General features: G+C 37.7%; 1 protein-coding gene across 1 annotated transcript in view; it reads right to left on the reverse strand.

The window, feature by feature from the left end:
* The window catches only part of ints6l (integrator complex subunit 6 like), a 31,587-nt gene that overhangs the window by 8,611 nt on the left and 384 nt on the right, over nt 1-22,592 (reverse strand). Inside the window, exons 2-10 of the mRNA XM_052149801.1 lie at nt 22,513-22,590; nt 11,216-11,365; nt 8,023-8,112; nt 7,028-7,211; nt 6,448-6,576; nt 6,088-6,251; nt 2,860-3,012; nt 1,974-2,106; nt 84-178 (exon numbers count right to left, since the gene is read on the reverse strand). Coding sequence (XP_052005761.1) covers nt 84-178; nt 1,974-2,106; nt 2,860-3,012; nt 6,088-6,251; nt 6,448-6,576; nt 7,028-7,211; nt 8,023-8,112; nt 11,216-11,365; nt 22,513-22,590 — 1,176 coding nt within the window. The remainder of the gene's footprint in view (nt 1-83; nt 179-1,973; nt 2,107-2,859; nt 3,013-6,087; nt 6,252-6,447; nt 6,577-7,027; nt 7,212-8,022; nt 8,113-11,215; nt 11,366-22,512; nt 22,591-22,592) is intronic.

Below are 22,592 nucleotides of genomic sequence, written 5' to 3' on the forward strand. Positions count from 1 at the left end.
ATATGCACAACTGTTTGTTTTTTTGTAAGTAGGACTCTTTATTGGATGTCTCTCTGTGAAAGTGGGAAAGAGGAGTATCTTACCAAGAGAAAGTAAGGTGGCATAGACTTCAGGTACATTTCAAAGGACTGTCGCCACTTGAGGTTTGGCTTTAGTTTGTGCACTTTAAAAAAATCATCTGTGAGGAAAAGAGGAGATGGTTAGGGCACTAGGAAAGACAGATTATATATGACAGCTCTGAAATGCTTCCATTATGTTATTCTTCAGAAGGAGGCACAAAAAAGTACAATTAATTTGTTCTAAATTTATTCAGAAATGTATGCAACAATTCACCTATAAAATCGATTATAAAAATAGTTGACAACTAATTTCATTATCAGTCATCAAAATATTGAATTTCATTGTCATTGTTGAGAGGTGTTTTGCAAGGACATAACTTACATTTTAGTTATATATTTATACAATAATAATTCTTATAATCATAATATTAATATAATCATAATAATAACAATAATATTTCTATTTTGCAAATTAACTTATCTTAATAGCAAGTGAGTGATTCAATTTGACTTCCATTTGTCACATACAGTACATACAATATTTAGTTTAGCAACATTTTAAACCCTAATGCTCAAAATAATTAATTGTATTGAGTAGGAGAAAATTGAATAATACAAATTACTTCAAATAAATTTACCTTGAAGAGTATTTAGAACATTATCTTCCTTTTGACTTCACAAAACTGACACCTTTTCAGTAACCTGAATTGTTTTACTGTTTTGAATTTAATGTATTTGTCTCTTTAAATTTACAGAAACCTAAATTGTCCACTTGAGCTTAAAGATGTTCAGTATCCTCTCAATCTATACCACCAATGTTGCAATGGGAGTATAGATGTACAGACTATTGGGCATTTGCATTGAGCAGAGTTGGTGAAACTACACAATTTCTCCAAAAAAGCTTTGGTTTTCTATACAAAATGATGGCTATTAGGCATTCGCTATTCCTCTTTTTTCTCCAAGCTTTACTTAATCTATTTGTTTTGGGACAACATGAATTTTTTTAGTTTGGTAAACTGAAAGTGGGCAGAGGATTTCTAATGCAGAGCAAGCTTTTCATGCCACACGACATGCATAAAAGTGTTATATAACGCTGTGCAAGATAAATGTAAAGGGGGGAGACTTCTTAGTGTTTTGTAGAATTTCTGTTATGTTTTGGGGTTTACCATTATGTTGAATAGTGGAGCTTGAGCTTAAGAATGTTCTATATTGCTTTACTCATTGAGCAGTTGCTTTGCTAATCAAAGCACGTGTTTACAGTTAGCATGCATTCAGCATACAAGCATTTGCTGTATATACTAGTTTGTAATGGAGATTAATTTTAATTTGATATATCCAATTTAGCAAGATTTATTAAATCTGTTAGGTTCTGTTAATTACATGGTCATTTTAAATTCAGACAAATTCATGTCATGTCAGTTCATTTCTACATTGGCATCTGAAACTGAAATATATTGATTTTAAATTATGCTGTCTCCAAGCCACTAGGTGTCAGTGTCCAATATGACACAAAGACAAATCCTACAACTTTAAGTGCTTTCATAATGTAAGCTTACTTAATATTTCAAGTTAAGAGCAGTTAACATGCATGTGTAGTACAAAATGTTTTAAGTTCATAAACTTAAAACAATTTAATGAAACATGTTTATCCTCAATTTTGTGCACACAATCTACAATGTCAATTATAATTATATGTTAATTATATTATCTACAATATCATACATAATAGAATTCAACTTACACATTGTTTGGAGAAGAACATTGGGCAAGATCAAAAAATATTTGTCAGATTAAACGATTCTCAAAATAGGTGTTAGTTGCAGCCCTAATATGAATAACTATTTTTATATCATAAGTTTGGGAATGTGCAACTTATGCACAACACAGAATAGCCAGAAGGAAACATAAACATACCAAGTAGTGGCAACAGGACGGGGTAGTTGTAAGGCATGACGAAGATGTTGACACAGGTGAGTGTAGTGCTGGCTTTTATGTAACCAAACGGGTGGGCGACATCACTGTGTTTACCGCTGCAGTTCACAAACACCTGGCCAATGAGGGAGCCGAGTTAGTGCTTTTAGTCTCTCTTGAGAGCTTATGTCTCAGGTGACACTGTTTCTTAGAGACAAAACTCATTCATCAACAGCTCATTATGTAAGAGGGTTCCTTAGAGACCAGTGTTCTATAAATTGCTCTTAATATGTTTATAAATGGATGAGGTCTTTCAAATTTATCTAGCATTTCTTATGTTCCCTAGTGAGGAAAACAACCATATAACATTGTCACCATGATAAAAGAACAAGTTCATTTTATATATATATATATATAAATACTTCATCTACTCTACTGCACCGACACTGCATGCTGCTTTGTATTCTTGTATTGTGGTACTGATAATGATGTTGGCTCCACTATGATTTAGTTCCCTCCATTACAAAGCTGATTCAACCAATGGTGTGAGTTTAGGGCAGGACAAATTTAATGTGTATTTTTTACTATTCCATTTGGTAACACTGCACACCAAAACATCTAAATACAGGACTTTACAACCTTGTCTGTAAATGTTTAAGCCATTCAACTCAAATTACATTTAGATTATTTTCTGTGTTGTATCCTGCCTTACAGTAAATATGACACATTAAACACCCACTGTTTCTTCCTAGTCCTCATGAAAACATGACATCTTTCACTATGAAACTGTGCTGGACCCAGCAAGGAGACTGAGGGTTGTATAAGACTGCATGCTAAATACAGATGAAACATAATGCAGACTAAACAGTTGCATGAAAAGGTGTCCCACCTGCCAACACATGTGAGGAGATTTCCTTTCCAAGATGTACTGAGTGAGTGGTGATGGTTCCAGCTCATATTTGTCAAAAGGCAGTTTGTCGATAACCATAGGCTCGCAGTCGACACAAGAAAACCGCACTACAGGATGGGCTGAACGAGGAGGCTAAAGTAAAAAAAAGAAAAGTGATGACTTGTTAAACAGAAATCCTGTGCAATACACTCCTCCACAATGGGTTTTGCAGAAGATATAATATGACGGTAAGGCCAATTCATCCTGTAATTACAGCACCAAACAAGAAGCAAAAATGTAGGTTACAGTGAGGCTTACATTGGAAGTGAATGGAACCAATCTTTGGAGGATTTAATGCAGAAATGTGAAGCTTATAATTTTATAAAAAGCATTCCCATTAAATCTTCCTTTAAAACTTGCATATTATTTGAACTGCAAAGATGTTTAAATCATAATTTCTATTGTCGTTTTAGGATTTACAGTGTTGCGTCATCATGGCAACAAAGTTGTAAAATTGGCTACAACTTCACACGGAAAAGGTTAGTAAGCAAAGTTTGTCACACTAAAATAATTTTAACAAGTATAATGTTTACATCTCCATTGTAACTGAAAACCAGATTTATTTATTTATTTATTTTTAAAAAAGGAGAGAGAGACCAAATATTTTTTTGTGGTAATCACCATTATGCCACAAATGCTGTCGATTGAGTTTAACTTGTATTGAACGCGGAATATTCCATTAACTTGTCTGACCAGCAAGAATTGCTTTGATAAACAATCTCACCAGAAAGACTATGCTTGATGACCATCTTCGCAAGTTAAATTAGCTGGTTAACAGCATAGCTATGCTGGTGCACAACTAGAACAGCACCAAACCAGCATAAACCTGTCTGGGCCATCACGGAAATTCACACAGGTCTAAGTTCTAAGGCTTTACAGTTTGTACTCCAGTATGTATTTCTGCAAAGAAGTCAAAGGCAGATGGAAATAATAGTGGTCAAGACCCAGCAAACATTGTAACAGTGCATTTTCTTTGCTCTGAAAAGCTAATTTTGACAATTGTTGCAGCAACAAGTTTGTTCCTAAATGCAGCTACGCCCATTGTGCTCCTGATTAACAATATCTGTCATCTGCAGACATGATACCCGAGATACCAGGAAGGCAATTGCCTCACATGTAAAAGGCTAGCTGTAAGTGTTTAAATTGTGGTGAGCATGCAGGCAGGGGTTGCAGCAGTCTTATTCTGTTGGCAAACACTCTCTCAGTGCCCACAAGCTGACTTGAGCTGTGGTGCTTTGGCACAGCACCAGCTTCTGTCTATACAGTGTACTGTTCACGAGAGAATAGACAGTGAGGGGGTGGGAAACCTCAGGATACTCAGGCCTTTGCTCACATTACCACTCTCTTTTCAGTACTCTTATCTTCATCTGAATTCATTAGCAAGATGAAAGCTAGCCTTTAGATTTCGAAGGTCATCACCTTGGCTAATTAACTGCTTCATCCACTTTCTGCTTGGATCAGCCGATTGTAATAGTAATAAACCTATCCAACCTTCTTTTGCAATCCTGTGCCAAGTAATTTTCCATTTTAGTAGTGATTAAGTAAATATTCAGTGTGCAGTAAAATATGCCAACGACCCAAATTCAAAGGCCTCCCTTACACATGGCATTTACATGCATTTTTACATAGCCACATTCAATTCTGACCACATTTGACAAATGTGTATAGGTAAATGCATTTTGTTATCAAGATACAACTGCATTAATAATTTGTAAGTGCATGTAAGAGACACACTTCAATATAAGGTGTAAATGCAATACTGCTAAAGAATAACCAGATAAGAATGCATGTTAATGTCAGCTGTAAAAGAAATAGCTGACCGTCTAGGAATGACAACACTACCGTAATTTCCGGACTATTGAGCGCACCTGAATATAAGCCGCACCCACTGATTTTTAAATAAAATATTATTTTGAACATAAATAAGCCGCACCTGTCTATAAGCCGCAGGTGCCTACTGGTACATTGAAACAAATGAACTTTACTCAGGCTTTAACGAAACACGGCTTGTAACAAAAATAAATAGGCTTTAACGAGACACCGGTGTTAGACATAATTTAGCTCAGGTGTAAGCGCCCTTACCGCTTTTCTCTCCCGGACGGGCGCTTGACCACGCCCCCGCTGCCACACACGGCTTGTAATAAAACATTTGCAGTAAACAGTAGCCTACCAAGAAAGTAATTGGTCACTATCTTCCTCGTCCTGTGCACTGAAACCACTGAAGTCATCTCCTTCGGTGTCGGAGTTGAATAGCCTCAGATTTAGTTGTCTTTTTGCACTGAGTCAATTCCTCACGCTGCTGTTTCCAACGTCTTATCATCGACTCATTAAGACCAAGCTCCCGTGCAGCAGCTCTATTTCCTTCTCCAACAGCCAGATCAATCGCCTTCAACTTGAAAGCAGCATCATATGCGTTTCTCCATGTCTTTGCCATGGTGAGGGTGACAAAATTACTACCTAATCAGAATGATGGGAAGTTTGAGCGCGCTCGATTTAATCTAAACAGTAAACAAAAAAAGTTGTTTTGACCTTAACCTGTTCGGCAATTTCATTGGTCTAATGAAAGCTTCACGCTGCCGAAAAACTGAGCACGTCACAGAATATTTTTTTATTTATTTATTTTTTTTATAAAATTTGAAAGCGGGAAAAATCCATATATTAGCCGCGTCATTGTATAAGCCGCGAGGTTCAATGCGTGGGAAAAAAGTTGCGGCTTATAGTCCGGAAATTACGGTACTTGTGACTACACTAAAGTGATAATAATGTGCAACAGCCTTTTTAACTGATGTCCGTGACAAAAAGCAACAACAGCCATTGCTTGTGATGAATCTGTCCTCATATATTCTGTTTTAGAGGCTTATTATTTACAAAAGCATAATTTACAGGTGGGATATGTCCCTACTGCTTTTTGCCTTTGTCAATTTTGTCTGCACCATTTTTTAAAAAAAACTTTCATCTGGTAAGTGTCTAAAGCAGAAGAAACATCTCCAATTCTTGAGCAGGAGGTTGTTGTCATGATCCAGCCCTGGAGTTTGTTATTTTTTTATGTTATGATGGGTGATTATTGCAGCTGTTACAGTGGCATTAGTGGCAATGGGCGTGATATCACAACAACCCCACCTCCCCAAAACTGTCCCCACCAACAAATTGACGCCCATGATTATTTACCAGAGTGGGGGAGTTCTGGTCAGGCCAGAAGGATTCCGGAATCGGCCAGTGACCCACAGGTACGCCCGTCTTTGGGTTGGGTCGGACATAAATAAGTTTGTGGCAGCTGTGCCAGGGCTGTGGGCTGAAGGACGACAAAGGACGAGCTGGATCCACCAAACCATCTGCAGTGTCAGAGAGTGAATGTTGTGAATTAAATAATTTGCGAAACTCATGTGTACTGTTTACATTCCATATATACTATCATGGAACCATCCTCTTAGAGATTAAGATTAAAAGCTCACTTAGAGGTACAGAGGTGCTAAAGCACTTTGACAAAGAACAAAAGCATTTTATTGGCCAAAGTATTCTTGCACCTACCTTCACCTATCACAGGTGGATCTGGACCGGTCTTCTCAAAGTGTATAACAACTCCACTCAACACCTTTTGGACGAGAGACTCAAGACACTGATTCAGCATCCTTTGTGTCCTCACACAGTAAGAGCGACCTTAGAGAGAGAGTGAGATACAGAAAGATGACAAAAGAGCCAAACTGCATTATCAACTAAAAAAAAACTTATGGAGCTTATGGAGTGCAAAGGCAAAACAATCCTCCAAAAACACAACCAATCCATTTCACAACATACAGTAGGTTGTAACATTTGCTGAAGAAATTGATACAATCAAATGTTAGGGAGGCAGCAAATTAATTTCCTTCAACACCATAAACAGGTGACTTCACTAAATGACTCGAGGCTTGAACTAAATATTCAATTTAATTGACTATATCTAAAGCACTTATAGAGAATCCATTATTAAGTGAACCACAAAAAGAATGACTGCTGCTTTGATTTGATAGCCTGCATTTCCTACTTGAATTTGTTTTAAAATATACTCAAGAGTGCAAGTTTAACCTCTTCTGACACAGCTCAGTTTATTAATCTTATGCTGTATAAGTACCTCCAGTGACATCACACATCTGAGTGATAGCAGACTCATCAGTAGGCACACTGCCCAGCTGCTCGCTGTCAGGCACAGCTATCCCTGGTAGCCGCAGCACTAGGGCAAAGAGTCGCTGGTCCCAGCGGAACGGCTCCTTTGTCAGCTCACTACCCGGCAATGGAGAATTCAGTGGCAGAAGAAGCTGAGGGAGGAGAAGTGAGCTGCTATTAGAGCTTATAGAGAATGTGTGGGAAGTGTGCCCACACATCCTAAAAAGAGCCTGCAATACTTAAACATCATAAAAGTGAAAATTTTAGTCTGAAGCTGAGAAACATGTACTTGCAGAGAGAGCATGCGGGTATAAACTTAAAGAAATAGTTCACCCAAAAATGAAAATTCTCTCATCAGTTACTCACCTTCACGCCATCCCAGTTGTGTATAACTTTCTTTCTTCTGCTGAACACAAACAAAGATTTTTAGAAGAATTGGTCCTCACAGTGCAAGCAAATGGGTACCAAAAATGTGAAGCTCCAAAAGCACATAAAAGCAGCATAAAATAATCCATATGACTCCAGTGGTTAAATCTGTATCTTCAGATGGGATGTTATAAGTGTGGGTGAGAAACAGATACATAAGTCCTTTTTTACTATAAATCTCCACTTTCACATTCTTCTTATTTAGTTTATGACGATTTGCATTATTTGTGCATATTGCCACCTACTGGACAGGGAGGAGAATTTATAGTAAAAAGAAAATGACCTAAATATTGATCTGCTTCTAACCCACACTTATCATATAACTTATGAAAATATAGATTTAAACACTAGAGTCTTATGGATTACTTTTATGCCATCTTTATGTGCTTTTGGATCTTCAAAGTTTTGGCCACCATTAATTTGCATTCTGAGGACCTACAGAGCTGACTTATTCTTCTAAAAGTCATACACATCTGGGGTGGCATGAAGGGGAGTAAATTTTTGGTGAACTATCCCTTTAAAGTGTTTTCCCCTTACCTCCTCAGCTACTCCAGAGCTGTGCGTCAGTTTGTTTCCATCCGTAATCGTAATAATGACAGACGGCTCCAGAAAGAAAGGATTACGACCCTAGAAGAGAGGAACAAACTTCTTGAGAAATCTAGAGTACAGAGACAAATTCCTGATATTGGCTGTTCTTACTTAACGAATTATCACAAAAGCTAAAATCTCATAACAAATGTTTCATCACAGTGAAAAGATGAATTGAAAAATTTACATGAATTTCTGATTTGAGAATATTCCAAAAAGCATCTTGCGTGAATTAATGGAAGCAAGAAACTGTAGAAAAAAACAGTAAATGTCACAAATTACCTTTGTTAAATAGCATGTTAAATATTTCTCATTAATTTCACATAATAACCTTTCTTTGTTTAAAAATGGTCAAAATAGATTTGTGGACATCACTGCATATTGACAAAATCCAATGTTCTTTTAAATGTGAATTGTAAATACATCACTGTCAACTTAATTTCACTCAACTGTTTAGGAATTATGTCTATATCTTCAGTAACATTTATTTAAACAGATGTTGATTTAACACCTGTAATTGTAGCATAAGCAGTGAACTCTGAGTGAGCACAAAATGCATTCTCTCTATCCATACAGCAGGGGTCAGCACTCAGTTACTCACTTCAGCTCTCTCACCCTCACACAGTACAAATTTGGCATATGGATTTAACACACTGCCTGAGGGTTATCCAAAACGAAATAGCTGAGATCAGAATACCATACTATCATCCTTCTCTTTTATATTATACATATAGATAGGACAGAAATAGTAGGAGTAGTATAGTATATGCGATTCAGATCTCGGTCCTTGTCTCCCATTTTAGGTAATGCATGCTCAGATATATAGGAAGGACTTTATAAGTGTGAAATACATTATCTGTATTTAAACTGCAACAATTATGAATTATAAATAATCTGATACTATGTTTTTCTATTTAAGTTTACTTAAAAACACATCAATCAAAATAAATTAAGGTGACACCTTTCTTCTGTTATGAAATACTGTTAAATTCAATAAAACTCAAATTGGCTCTGTAATCCATGTATTTTGCTCCATGCATTCCACCTCCAGTGTGTATTCCCTGTTGGTTTAAGATCTTGTGTTAATTCTAGTATGGTTTTGTTTTTTCTGTTTTCTCCATCGAGGGAGTTTTGGTTTTGTATGTTTTCTATTTTATTTAATAAAAGCTCATTCCTTCAGCACTACATTTCCTGAATATATACATATACATATATATATATATATATATATACAGTGAGGAAAATAAGTATTTGAACACCCTGTTATTTTGCAAGTTCTCCCACTTAGAAATCATAGAGGGGTCTGAAATTGTCATCGTAGGTTCATGTCCACTGTGAGAGACATAATCTAAAAAAAAAAAAAATCCAGAAATCACAATGTATGATTTTTTAACTATTTATTTGTATGATACAGCTGCAAATAAGTATTTGAACACCTGAGAAAATCAATGTTAATATTTGGTACAGTAGCCTTTGTTTGTAATTACAGAGGTCAAACGTTTCCTGTAGTTTTTCACCAGGTTTGCACACACTGCAGGAGGTATTTTGGCCCACTCCTCCACACAGATCTTCTCTAGATCAGTCAGGTTTCTGGGCTGTCGCTGAGAAACACGGAGTTTGAGCTCCCTCCAAAGATTCTCTATTGGGTTTAGGTCTGGAGACTGGCTAGGCCACGCCAGAACCTTGATATGCTTCTTACAGAGCCACTCCTTGGTTATCCTGGCTGTGTGCTTCGGGTCATTGTCATGTTGGAAGATCCAGCCTTGACCCATCTTCAACGCTCTAACTGAGGGAAGGAGGTTGTTCCCCAAAATCTCGCAATACATGGCCCCGGTCATCCTCTCCTTAATACAGTGCAGTCGCCCTGTCCCATGTGCAGAAAAACACCCCCAAAGCATGATGCTACCACCCCCATGCTTCACAGTAGGGATGGTGTTCTTGGGATGGTACTCATCATTCTTCTTCCTCCAAACACGGTTAGTGGAATTATGACCAAAAAGTTCTATTTTGGTCTCATCTGACCACATGACTTTCTCCCATGACTCCTCTGGATCATCCAAATGGTCATTGGCAAACTTAAGACGGGCCTTGACATGTGCTGGTTTAAGCAGGGGAACCTTCCGTGCCATGCATGATTTCAAACCATGACGTCTTAGTGTATTACCAACAGTAACCTTGGAAACGGTGGTCCCAGCTCTTTTCAGGTCATTGACCAGCTCCTCCCGTGTAGTTCTGGGCTGATTTCTCACCTTTCTTAGGATCATTAAGACCCCACGAGGTGAGATCTTGCATGGAGCCCCAGTCCGAGGGAGATTGACAGTCATGTTTAGCTTCTTCCATTTTCTAATGATTGCTCCAACAGTGGACCTTTTTTCACCAAGCTGCTTGGCAATTTCCCCGTAGCCCTTTCCAGCCTTGTGGAGGTGTACAATTTTTTCTCTAGTGTCTTTGGACAGCTCTTTGGTCTTGGCCATGTTAGTAGTTGGATTCTTACTGATTGTATGGGGTGGACAGGTGTCTTTATGCAGCTAACGACCTCAAACAGGTGCATCTAATTTAGGATAATAAATGGAGTGGAGGTGGACATTTTAAAGGCAGACTAACAGGTCTTTGAGGGTCAGAATTCTAGCTGATAGACAGGTGTTCAAATACTTATTTGCAGCTGTATCATACAAATAAATAGTTAAAAAAATCATAGATTGTGATTTCTGGATTTTTTTTTAGATTATGTCTCTCACAGTGGACATGTACCTACGATGACAATTTCAGACCCCTCCATGATTTCCAAGTGGGAGAACTTGCAAAATAGCAGGGTGTTCAAATACTTATTTTCCTCACTGTATATATATATATATATATATATATATATATATATATATATATATATATATATATATATATATATATACACTGTATATCCCCATATACACTCTGAATGAAATGTCAGTGAATCATTTGTTATTTGGAACTTATTCAAGCAAATGTACGACTTCATTTAAATGTTGAATCTTGTGTCAAATGTGATTTGTGAAGAAATAAAATCCTTTTTCTTATTCTTTAACAATACGCATAAATATTTTGTTCTCTTTTGGATACAGATTATTTGGACCCTCTGGAAAATGAGGGGAGATCTCATTATTACCTGCCCATAGTTGTCAATGCCAGACACTAGTCTGTTGAGATTGAGCAGGTCGAATGCTGCCCGGAGAGCATTACCCAGTGTAGTCATTCCAGATGCCTGCAAGTTCTTCAGCTCGCTCATGAATGTGGCATGATTCTCTTTCCAACCTGCCTACAATAAACACACACAAATAGATAATGTGAAAAATGTTTATATTTTACAATGGGGACATTAAACATTCAGACAGTGAGATCATGTATTAGGTGAAGCCATACACATGCTGTATATACACTGATGAGCCAAAACATTATGACCACTCACAGGTGAAGCGAATGTAAAACGAATAACAAGGTCACATGTCAAGGTCTGGGTAGATTAGTTGGTAAGCAACAATCAGTTCTCGTAGTCAACATGTTGAATGAAGGGGAAATGGGCAGGAGTAAAGACCTGAGAGACTTTGACAAGGGCCAAATTATTATTGCCAGACAACTGGTTAAGAGCATCTCTGAAACGGCAAGGCTTGTGGGGTGCTCCCGGTCAACAGTGGTGAGTACCTACCAACATTGGTCCGAGGAGGGACAAACCACAAACTGAAGACGGGGTGTTGTGCGCCCAAGGCTTATCGATGCACAAGGGCAACAAAGGCTATCTCATCTGGTCCAAACTGACAGAAGTTCTACTGTGGCTCATGTCACAGCAAATTGTAATGATGGTTACAGGAGGAATGTGTCACAACACACAGTGCATCGCACCCTGCTGTGCATGGGGCTGAGTAGCTGCAGACTGGTCAGAATGCCCATGATGACCTCGTCCACCATCCAAAGCACCAACAATGGGCACGCGAGCATAGGAACTGGACATTGGAGCAGTAGAAGATGGTCGCCTGACACTAGTCCTTTTTTGTTTTTTACATCACGTGGATGGCTGTGTATGTATGTGTGCCGTTTACCTGTGGAAGTGATGGCACCAGTATGCACTGTGGGAAGACGACAAGCCAAATTTCCCAGATCTCAATCCACACCTGTGAGATGTGCTGGCTCAACAAGTCTGATCCATGGCAGCTCCACCTCGCAACTTATGACTAGAAGGATCTGCTGCTAAAGTCTTGGAGCCAGATACAACAGGACACCTTCAGGGGTCTTGTAGAGTACATGCCTTGGAAAGTCGGCACTGTTTTGGCGGCACATGGAGGATCAACAAAATATTAGGTCAATGTTTTGGCTCATCAGTGTATAAAATACACCTAAAAATATATAACCAAATGGCATGCATCCACTAAAAATCACCTTGGAACCAGTGGATTTAACATAATTGCAAAAAGTAAAGTTAGTTTACCCTTGGTTTAAAAATGTGTTAATTTAATATATAGAATTCATACATTTTTAAGTGTAATTAAGTGTCTGCCAATCACCTGTGGCTTTTCTTTCACTTTCATCTAACAATATCAAATGCCATACTATTATAGCATTATGTGTACTCTTCAGATGATCAGCAGGCTTACCAAGTGTAAGACCAACTACCTAATCTTTAAGTAATAAAAAGAAAGTGAGTGTGAGAGGGAGAGAGACAGAGAGAGAGAGAGAGCTGCAATGCATCTGAATGAGCAAGTATGATTGTGTATGCTTGCGTTTGCTTATGTGCATATGAGTCTTGCAAGGAAATGCAAACATCTGCTACATAAGGCTTGACTTGTTTTACTTTCTTTAAAAGACATTATGTGGTGGCTGTTTGCCTGTCTCTGACCCACACTGCCCCTCCCAGCAGAAGACTACAGTGATTACTGTACCGCTTACTCAAACCAAATAAAACAATATAATGAGTTCCAATGCTGAGAAAAAGAAGAGAGGTTAATAGTTCACTAAATCTGCTTTCAAAAATGATTCCATCTGCACATAAAATTACTCAAAGTGAATAAATCAACACATTATATAAACATGCATACATTGTAAATCCCCACGAGGCATGAGAGGAGAGGACTTAACAGGTCACATCCCGACGTGGTTCAGCTTCAGACAGCTCTCTATCTGTGAGTGTTTATTTGGGGGGGTGCATTATTGAAGGACAAAGCAGGCAGGGATTTGTCAGGAGGGGTTTGAAAGTGTAGGTCTCCATCCATGTATGGAACAAAAAAGGAAACCCGCCAAGCAGTAGCTCTTCTAACTGGAACTCAATAATTCAAGCAACAGAGTAATTCTATTTTTTTCTTCCCATCCTTCTTTCTTTCACTCAGCATTAACAATTCATTGGCTCTGAAGAAGTGTGACTGCAATCAGACTTTCCACTAATCACACGCTTGCCCAGCGAGGCAGAAGAAGATGGGAGAGAATTAGGAATGTGAACATATACTGAAAAGCCTGGAAAAAGGTATAATACCCTAATTGTAGTTTTAACAGATGAAATGTTAACTCAAACCCTTCTTTAAAGAAAGGCAATCAAAAGTTGATCCAACAGAGAAAAGAACAAACTTTCAAATCCACACATTGGTGAAATCTTATTTTGATATTTGGAGTGAAATATAACCCTAACATGTTCTTGGCAATTTCATGAGATTCACCCATATAAATCAGAACAATCCCCCTTAAAGCAGGATGTAGAGAGGACTAATGGTCAACCGATATAGGGTTTTTAATGGCCGATGCCGATATCCAGAGAGCAGGGTGGCCGATATATCACACAATCTAATATAGTACAGCCATGGCCAAAAGTATTGGCAGTGACATAAATTTTGTGTTTTGCAAAGTTTGCTGCTTCAGTATTTGTAGATAATTTTTATTGTAAAGTGCGTGCAGATGCACTCACACCAATCTGCTGATAATATTGAGCAAGCTCTGCACTGGTGGTGACACGATTCCATAGCTGACTCATTAGGAGGAGACGGTCCTGGTGCTTGCTGGACACTCTGGGACGTCCTGAAGCCTTCTTCACTGCAGTTGAACCTCTCTCCTTGATGATCCGGTAAATGGTTCTTTCAGGTACAATATTCTTTGCAGCAATTTCCTTGCATGTGAGGCAATTGTGATGCAAAGCGATGATGCATGTCTTTCTTTAGAGGTAACCATTGCTAACAAGAACACAATGATTGGAAGCACATCTTCCCTCCTTTATAGCAATCAGTCTGCTCTTTTAATCCAATCTGAATGAGTGATTTCACCTGACTAGTAATCGTTCACACTTTCTCAGGTGCTACTGATATGATTATTGAAATTATGTTAGCTGGTCATTTTGTGCCAGGGCCAAAAAACTGTGAAATTTGGTTTTTGTGATAAAGTTTATTTTTCAGCCAATGAAGCTTTTTGCGATTATTTAAAATGCATCTGATCACTCTTCACAATAATCTAGAAACAATGTCCACAACAACAACACAACAACTGAAGCAGAAAACTTTGCAAAACACAACATTTATGTCACTGCCAATACTTTTGGCCAATATATACACTCCCTGGCCAAAAAAAGTCACTGTTTGGATTTAAATAAGCAGATACTTAGGAGCCTATGACTGGATCATTACTGCGGTCATTAATGTGTTTCAGCTGACAACAACTCTTATAACCCAAACTGATGCAGTGTGTAGCTTCTCATTTCTGAAACAACCATGTCGGAAGATTTATCCCATTGTCGTGGAAAAGATGTTACTGTGTTTCAGAAGGGGCAAATTATTGGCCTGCATCAAGCAAAGACAACAACTAAGGAGATTGCTGAAATCACTGGAACTGGTTTAAGAACTGTCCAACGCATTATTAAAACCTTGAAGGATCGTGCATAAGAGCATGTGGTCTGAACCATCAGCTTTGTGGATGAAATGTGGTTGGAAAAAAATCTTGAATGATCGTGATCAGAGATCACTAAAACGCTTGAAGTCACATTTAATAAAATTGACAATAGAACGGTTATGATTAATATTGAAATTAAGAGCATTTCCACAAACACAATGCAACAAGATTTTCCAGGATTGGGACTACACAGCTGTGTAACCACAAGAAAGTCACTTGTTAGTGTTAATGGCTAGGGAGCATAAAGATTGGACTGTGGAGCAATGGAAAAAGGTAATGTGGTCTGATTAGTCCAGATTTACCCTATTCCAAAGCGATGCATAGTGCACACAGTACAAGCCTCTGGAGGCAGTTTTATTGGTCAGGTCTAGGCTCAGCAACGTTATGCGGCTTACTACCAGTTATCAGCTGACTACCTGAATGTACTGAATAACCAGGTTATCCCATTAATGGATTTTCTCTTCCCTGACAATTTGTGATAGTGCTTAGCCTGTGTAGTGTTTTAGTAGAGACTTTAAACTGCCTTTTAAGGTTAAAAGCATATTCAGGGATGACAATGCCAAGATTCATTGGGCTCAAATTGAGAAAGAGTGGTTCAGGGAGCATGAGGAATAATTTTCAAACATGAATTGGCCACCACAGAGTCTTGACCTTACCCCCACTGAAAGTCTTTGGGATGTGCGGGAGAAGAATTCATGGAGTGGTTCGACTCTCCCATCATCAATACAAGATCTCACAAAAATGAATGCAACTCTGAATGGGAATAAATGTTGTGACGTTGCATAAGGTGGCTGAAACAATGCCATGACGAATGTGCACCGTAATCAAAGCTAAAGGCGGTCCAACTAAATATTGAAGTATATTACTTTTTTTTTTGTTCGCCAGACTGTATATAACACAATATTTACTAAAAATTTCATACAATACTTTCACTTTGTAAAAAAAAATATATATATATAATAAAATTATTATTGTGTGTTTTAAAATGGTAGATAGCAGTTTCTCCTGGTTTCTGTTTAGTCATCCAATTTTAGCAATTTACTTGCACGTAAATAAATGAATATATTACAAAGGAGTAAATACCAACAGTGCACACCCTGGGTGGCATGTATGCATTAACAACACCATTTTTATAACAAAAGACAGAATCAATTGTACATACAGTGCATATGACATTTACTTATAGTGCTCTTGAAGCACTTTTATTTGAAGTTGTTCTCATGTGCTCGTGTGGATCCAGCAAGAACAGCAATCTACTGGCTGCTTCTATTTTACACTGCCAGAATCACCTGCTTGGACTGAACATCAGAGGAACAGAGTTTTGATCCAGACTAATTTCAGCTTGGATACGCAGGACAGTTTAAATGAAACGTTGTTGCACACTGGTCTATTATTAAAGTAACATGATGACAAGTAACAATAAACTGTGTTTGGTCATTTGCATGACTCAGAAGGCCTTTATGTGCAAGCAGGCGAATCTCTGCGCTTGAGAAACTAATCGGTCAAATAGAAAAATGTATCTTCAGAATATCTGCAATATATAAGTTGACCACTAGAGAGAACCCTTCATTTCATTATCTTTTTATTTACTTAACCCTATTTTTTTCAGTATTGATTATTTGAATATTTTACAAACTATTTGGCCATTTTTTTAATGCTGACAATCATGCCAATAAAGCTTTGCTGACTCTGAATGACCCGACTTGACAATGTTAGATGAACAGAAAGCTATTGTTTATTTACTGATAGCTTATTATGTTTTCTTTTTCCCTTTCTTTTCAGAAATAGCGATTCCATAAAACATTTGTCTGTCCTCTCCAAACGCTGGACAGGTGGGGAGAACAAATGAGCAGCTCCACATAAACTGACAGATAAGGACTTGTTTCCTGAGGAAATCAGTGCTTGTATAAATAAAGCTCTTGTGATTAGGGAGGAGGAATCATCACAAAAGAAAGGGCATGTGACGACCCAGAGTGGATTCACACTGATAACCCACATGGGTTAAGCACTACTGGGAATGACTGCCCTTATAGATTGAGTATTATTCCAGGATCAGATTGCCTTGTCCCAGGTTTTAATCTCTACTACTGCCTTAAGGTTGAGCTGATCATAGATAACTATTGCACTTGGTTATACACAACTGCCCAGTTTTGCAGAAGAGACATGTTTGCAGTCTGAAGGGTGGTGCTTGAATATGTAATGATAAAGACCAGGCAGGGACAAAAACTGTCACACTTATGGAATGAGAGCTGGTTAACCAGCCAAAGCACTGATCACAAGGAGGACTGCACTCATGACAGGCTCAAATGGATCTTCATCTTGGCAAATGGAGTGAATGTTCTGTGGCTCTTCATAGTGTTATACATTCTATGTCAACTACTTTTAGTGACATAAAAGGGAGTGCATACCTGTATGACTTTCTTGGAACACAAAAGGAGATGTTAGTCAGAATGGCATTCTCGGACACCATTCACTTTCATTCCAATACGATGCATTATAAGTGAATGGTGACTGAGACTGTCAGTCCCTAAAAATTCTCCTCTTGTGTTTACAGAAAGGCAGACATTATATGTTAAGTTTTATGTTCTCTGCATGTGAATGTGGTTAGTAAGAAAGTGAAGAGTAACATTTGTGTTTCTGAAGAGCTGTTTAGCCTGCCTAACTGCCATGATGAAAAAACACAAACCACTCCCCCTTAACAAGATTCAGAGCGAGATAAGGCATGAAGGCGGGCTACAGGATAACATGCCAGTATGATAAGGCCACAGTGCTCACAGAATAGATATGTTGGGTTTATGCAAAAACATATAATGTATGTAATTTGTAAAGTATATACGAATTTCAATTCCATGAGCAACAAATTATGCTATATTTTCTCCAAGAATGAACCAACTGGGTCCAAGGTCGTTTTAGTGGACATATTAAATCACTTATCCTTGAGTTCACACAGGTGTCCCAGCAGAGTTACAATAAGTTTAGTTTATCACATATCGTTTAAAGGAATATTCCGGGTTCAATCAAAGTTAAGCTCAATCGACAGCATTTGTGGCCTAACATTGATTACCTCAAAAATATATTTAGATTAGTCCCTCCGTTTCTTTAAAAAAAAAAAAACAATCAAGGTTACAGTGAGGCACATACAATGGAAGTGAATGGGCACAATTTTTAAAGGTAGAAATGTGAAGCTTATAATTTTATAAAAGCACTTTTTTAATTAATTCTTCTGTTAAAACTCGCTTGTAATATTTTTATTAATTATTATTATTACTATTATATTACATTTAATATTACAGTGAATATTATTCACTGTAATATATTATTAACTTCTGCAGTTAATACAGGATGGACTTCAAAAGACATTAGTCATTAATCTTACAGTTCATACAAAATCTTTGTTAGTTTACTAATTTTAACCCATGACTTGCACTATACATAAGTCATATTTACATTATATTCATGATGTTAGCCAGAGGGGGAAGTCTGTGAGTCTGGTTTCTCCAAAGGTTATTTTTCTCCCATTAATCAACATCTTATGGAGTTTTGTGTTCCTTGCCACAGTCGCCTTCAGCTTGCTCACTGGGGTTATAAATACATTTATTATTTAATTACTTATTTTTAAACACAACTCACAATTGTATTTTATCAAACTACACAATGATGATTCACTGACATTATAGACATTACAGTTTTATCTTCTGTTAATGCCTGATCTTCTGTAAAGCTGCTTTGAAACGATGTGTGCAGTGAAAGGCGCTATACAAATAAAAATTACTTGACTTGAATATTACATTTGACTATACAGTTGTGATATATTTTTATTACATTTCAGGCATCTAGATTTTATTTTGAATCTTTTTTTTTTATGACTGTTTTTTGATGGATGCTTCACTTTTCTGATTACATCACAGTCCAGTTTGCTCATTGAATACTTTTAAATCATTTCTGAAATCTCATCTCTTTACACTGTCCTTTGAGACTGACATGTTTGTATTTTAGACTACTGGTTTTTGTGTATGTGGTAATTTTTAAATGTTATGTTTTAAATGTTATTACTGTGAAGCAGTTTGGTCAACTCTGTTGTTTTAAATGCAATTTTATTAAAGCTGAACTGCGATTTAAGCGCAAAAGCTTTGATTTTAATTATATCAATATATTATACATGTGGTTCACAATGGGTAAGTGCTCTGCTCTGTCATCTTATACAATGTGAATGATTATCATTGTCTGTGGAGTTTCTAGTGGATGAGGTTGAATGTATGTCATTTGTAATGTATTTATTTATCGGTACTACCTGTACTTCAGAAACACTGGTATCGTTACATCTTTTTTTATTTTAGTATCGACTTGGTACCGAAGTACCGGTACTTTTGACAACACTACAGAAAAGTTGAATAAGTGTTTTTATCAGACTAAGATCATGTTACATTTTAACGATTACAAATTGGCCTCCATTCACTTCCATTGTAAGTGCTTCACTATAACCTAGAGTTTAAGACATGTTAAGTCTCCTGTGTGTTTTGGTTTTACAGAGACGGTTCCACCTCTAAAAAATGAAACTGTGCAAAAAATGACCAAAATGGCAATTGTGAGTGGGGTGGCCAATGGAGTGGCCAGGCTTCAGTCCATTGTAGCCATGGCCACCCCTGGCCAACCGTAGCTCTGCATCTGATGTTTAAATGTGGCTTAAGTGTCCAAATACTTTATAATGTTATGTAAAATTGTAGAAGGTGTAATGTAAAATGTAGATGTTCCCATTGCCTCAACACTTTCATCTGAGGAATACCAAACGGAGACAACATGTTTTCCAGAGTCTCATGGGATGTTTTTACGTACACATTTGCATTTCTCCTTCATAGACCAAATGCAGAAACAACACTCAGTTCACAACAAAACAAGTTCAGTTTGAACCTTTTGGGTCAATAATAAGTCAGTGATGTACTTATATTCAGACTACCATGTTATTTAACAGGCTATTTCATGCAGTATTTGATTGAAAAAATGGCAAAGGACAAAAACTGTGTCAACTTCAGAAAATAGGCAAGGCTACAAATAATGTTCTGCTTGGCGAGGGCTCAGACAACAAGAGAGGCACACAAACAGGAAAAGAGGGCTTTGTGAGGACTGGAGGCTCAGTGGAACTCTTCACTGATTAGCTGCTGAAAATCTCATGAATAATTGACAGGAAATAAAAAAGGCACTCTGCCATAAACAAAGGCCAGATTCTTGCTCGGCTGTTTCTTGCCCAGTGTATTGTTTTTGAGAACTGGGCTAGCCTGGTTGCTAATTCTGAAGAAGCACTGCTTGGATGAGTAGTATTTTTTTTAAACACGTAGGAGGGACAAGCTGGCCATGAATAACTCAGAAAGGGCTAAGTGCTTGTGTAAGGCAGCTGTTATAACATCTCATAATACGTTAGCAGCATCTCAAACAAAACATGGCCTGTTAAGAAATCAATGTAAAGTATTTGCCACTTGCACATTCACATTCTCATCCACCGAAGGCTTAAAAATACCATATGTCTAGTATGAATCATTTAGTATCCAGCAACGACTTGGAAATGTAGTACTTTAGTTATAGGGTTAAGAGGCACTTGAAAGTCAGTCTTAGATTATCTTGGATAAGCTGGAACAGGGTGGGAAAAGTGCATGACAAGTGTGGAGTAAGTAACCCCCAAGACAGAGTCTGGCAACCTGCCAGATAGTTCATACACTAACAAACTGCTAAAGTGCAGAGCCACTCTATGATTGTCAAAGTCAAACTGCAAATAAAGAAGACAAGAACCTGTGTACAACCAAGTTATATGTCAGTAAGTGTAGTACTAGAAAAGTCCAAATAGGAGAAAGAGTGGAAAATACTTTCAATTCAGATGATGAAACCCATCAGTACAATTCTGATATCTAATATCAAGGCATATCAAAAGAACTAGCACACCATTACATGAACAGTTGAATTAGGGAATGTTGGCTGAATGTAGTAGTGCGGATGTCTGAAACCCATAAAGAATGTATGATTTAGAAACAGGTTTTTTTTATTAAATGTTTATAGGGGTGTTATTACACAAAATAAGGCACTTGGAAGAAATTAGCTTGTTTATTAGAGTATATGTGTTGAATGTGAATTTTTGGACTGATACAGTTCTGTTTTGATGTTAAATACTTTCTGACTTAATACACTATTGTGTGTGGGATGTAAGCACATTGCAAACCTGCATCAAATCACAGGTTTTGAGGTGCTGTTGCATGTATTCAATTCTAAACCTGCCCTTATAGAGCTGTTCAGGTTGTAGTCAATAAACCGGGAAGATAATTTACTATGGGTTCCCTCAGGATTTTCCTATGGGTTTTAATAATGGCAGTTTTGGATTTATACATAAAATAAGGTCTGTGGTAAATGTTACTTGAAGATATATCGCTGTTTTGTTCAACAAAATAAATTACACAAAATCATACCTCAAATGTGAATTTTGAAGCTGTATTGAATAGCATACTTTTTTTTTTTTTAAACGCACGGCTTCAAATTTCATGTTTGAGGTATGAAAGTGTATCATTTATGATGTAGATGGCACAAAACGTCCATGTATTTTCAAGTAATGTTTACCACAGACCTGAATTTACACATAAGTTGAAATAGGAAAAACCCTAGGGAACCCATGTTGAATTAGCCTTCTGAGTTTGCCTACAAATTGACGTCACTGCTGAACAGCTCTATATGATAAGTGTCTAAAAACTATTACGTAATCCACTCACCAAGAAAAACTACAATATTTTGCTCTTAACAGCCATGTCATTTCAGATAGTAGTCTAAATAAAGAGGTTTGTTTGCTTGAAAAGTGAGGAGTTAGCAACAATGCTAGTTGATATGGATTCAACCCTTCTTCACATTTTCTTTGTACAGGAAAGCATGTTTGATTACACTATATAACACAGAATACTTAACTTTAACCTGCTTGGTGTCTTTTGTTTGGGGATTTAAATATGAATGGGAGGGAGGTGAATGTACTGAACTTGGAGTGGGTAGGAAGTTGATGTTTGTTTTATTAGGCAACTCACAACCACCAATGCAATGCAAAATGAGCCCCACAAGCACACAAGGCACAGGGAGAAACATATTCTCATTTGCTTATTGATGGTTGTTGCACAAATCAAATAATGTTGATTTGCTCAAGCTACAGTGACCAATGAGAACGCGCCCAGGTTTACCACACAGCGGACACGAGAGGAGGGCATTAGAAAGAGGGAAGGCTGTGTGTCCAATCCGGGCCGAGCTGGCCCGTCAACACGTCACGCACTACGTCACAGTGGATAATAAATCTCCCCGCCTCCATCTCAGCGCTCGAGAGCTTTCCTCACACAAAAGCAAAATGTCCGCCATGTTCAGAGGCTGAGCTGCTCCGGGTCTGCGGATATTTTTACAAAAAATAGCTGTTTTCTCCATCGGGAGGCCACTCGACCCGATGCTACGAATCAGAGGGACAGTAGAGTCTCACTGTCAGAAAAAAACCTCTACGCTTTAACCACATACAAGCACAATTTAGTAGTATTTATTTACCTTTACGCCGTATGGTGGATCATCAAATGTAACTAGCATGTACCTGTCGCCTCTACTAGCCGGGTCTCGGGCACGCAGCT

Source organism: Xyrauchen texanus, chromosome 19, assembly GCF_025860055.1.
Source record: "Xyrauchen texanus isolate HMW12.3.18 chromosome 19, RBS_HiC_50CHRs, whole genome shotgun sequence".
Classification (NCBI taxonomy): domain Eukaryota; kingdom Metazoa; phylum Chordata; class Actinopteri; order Cypriniformes; family Catostomidae; genus Xyrauchen; species Xyrauchen texanus.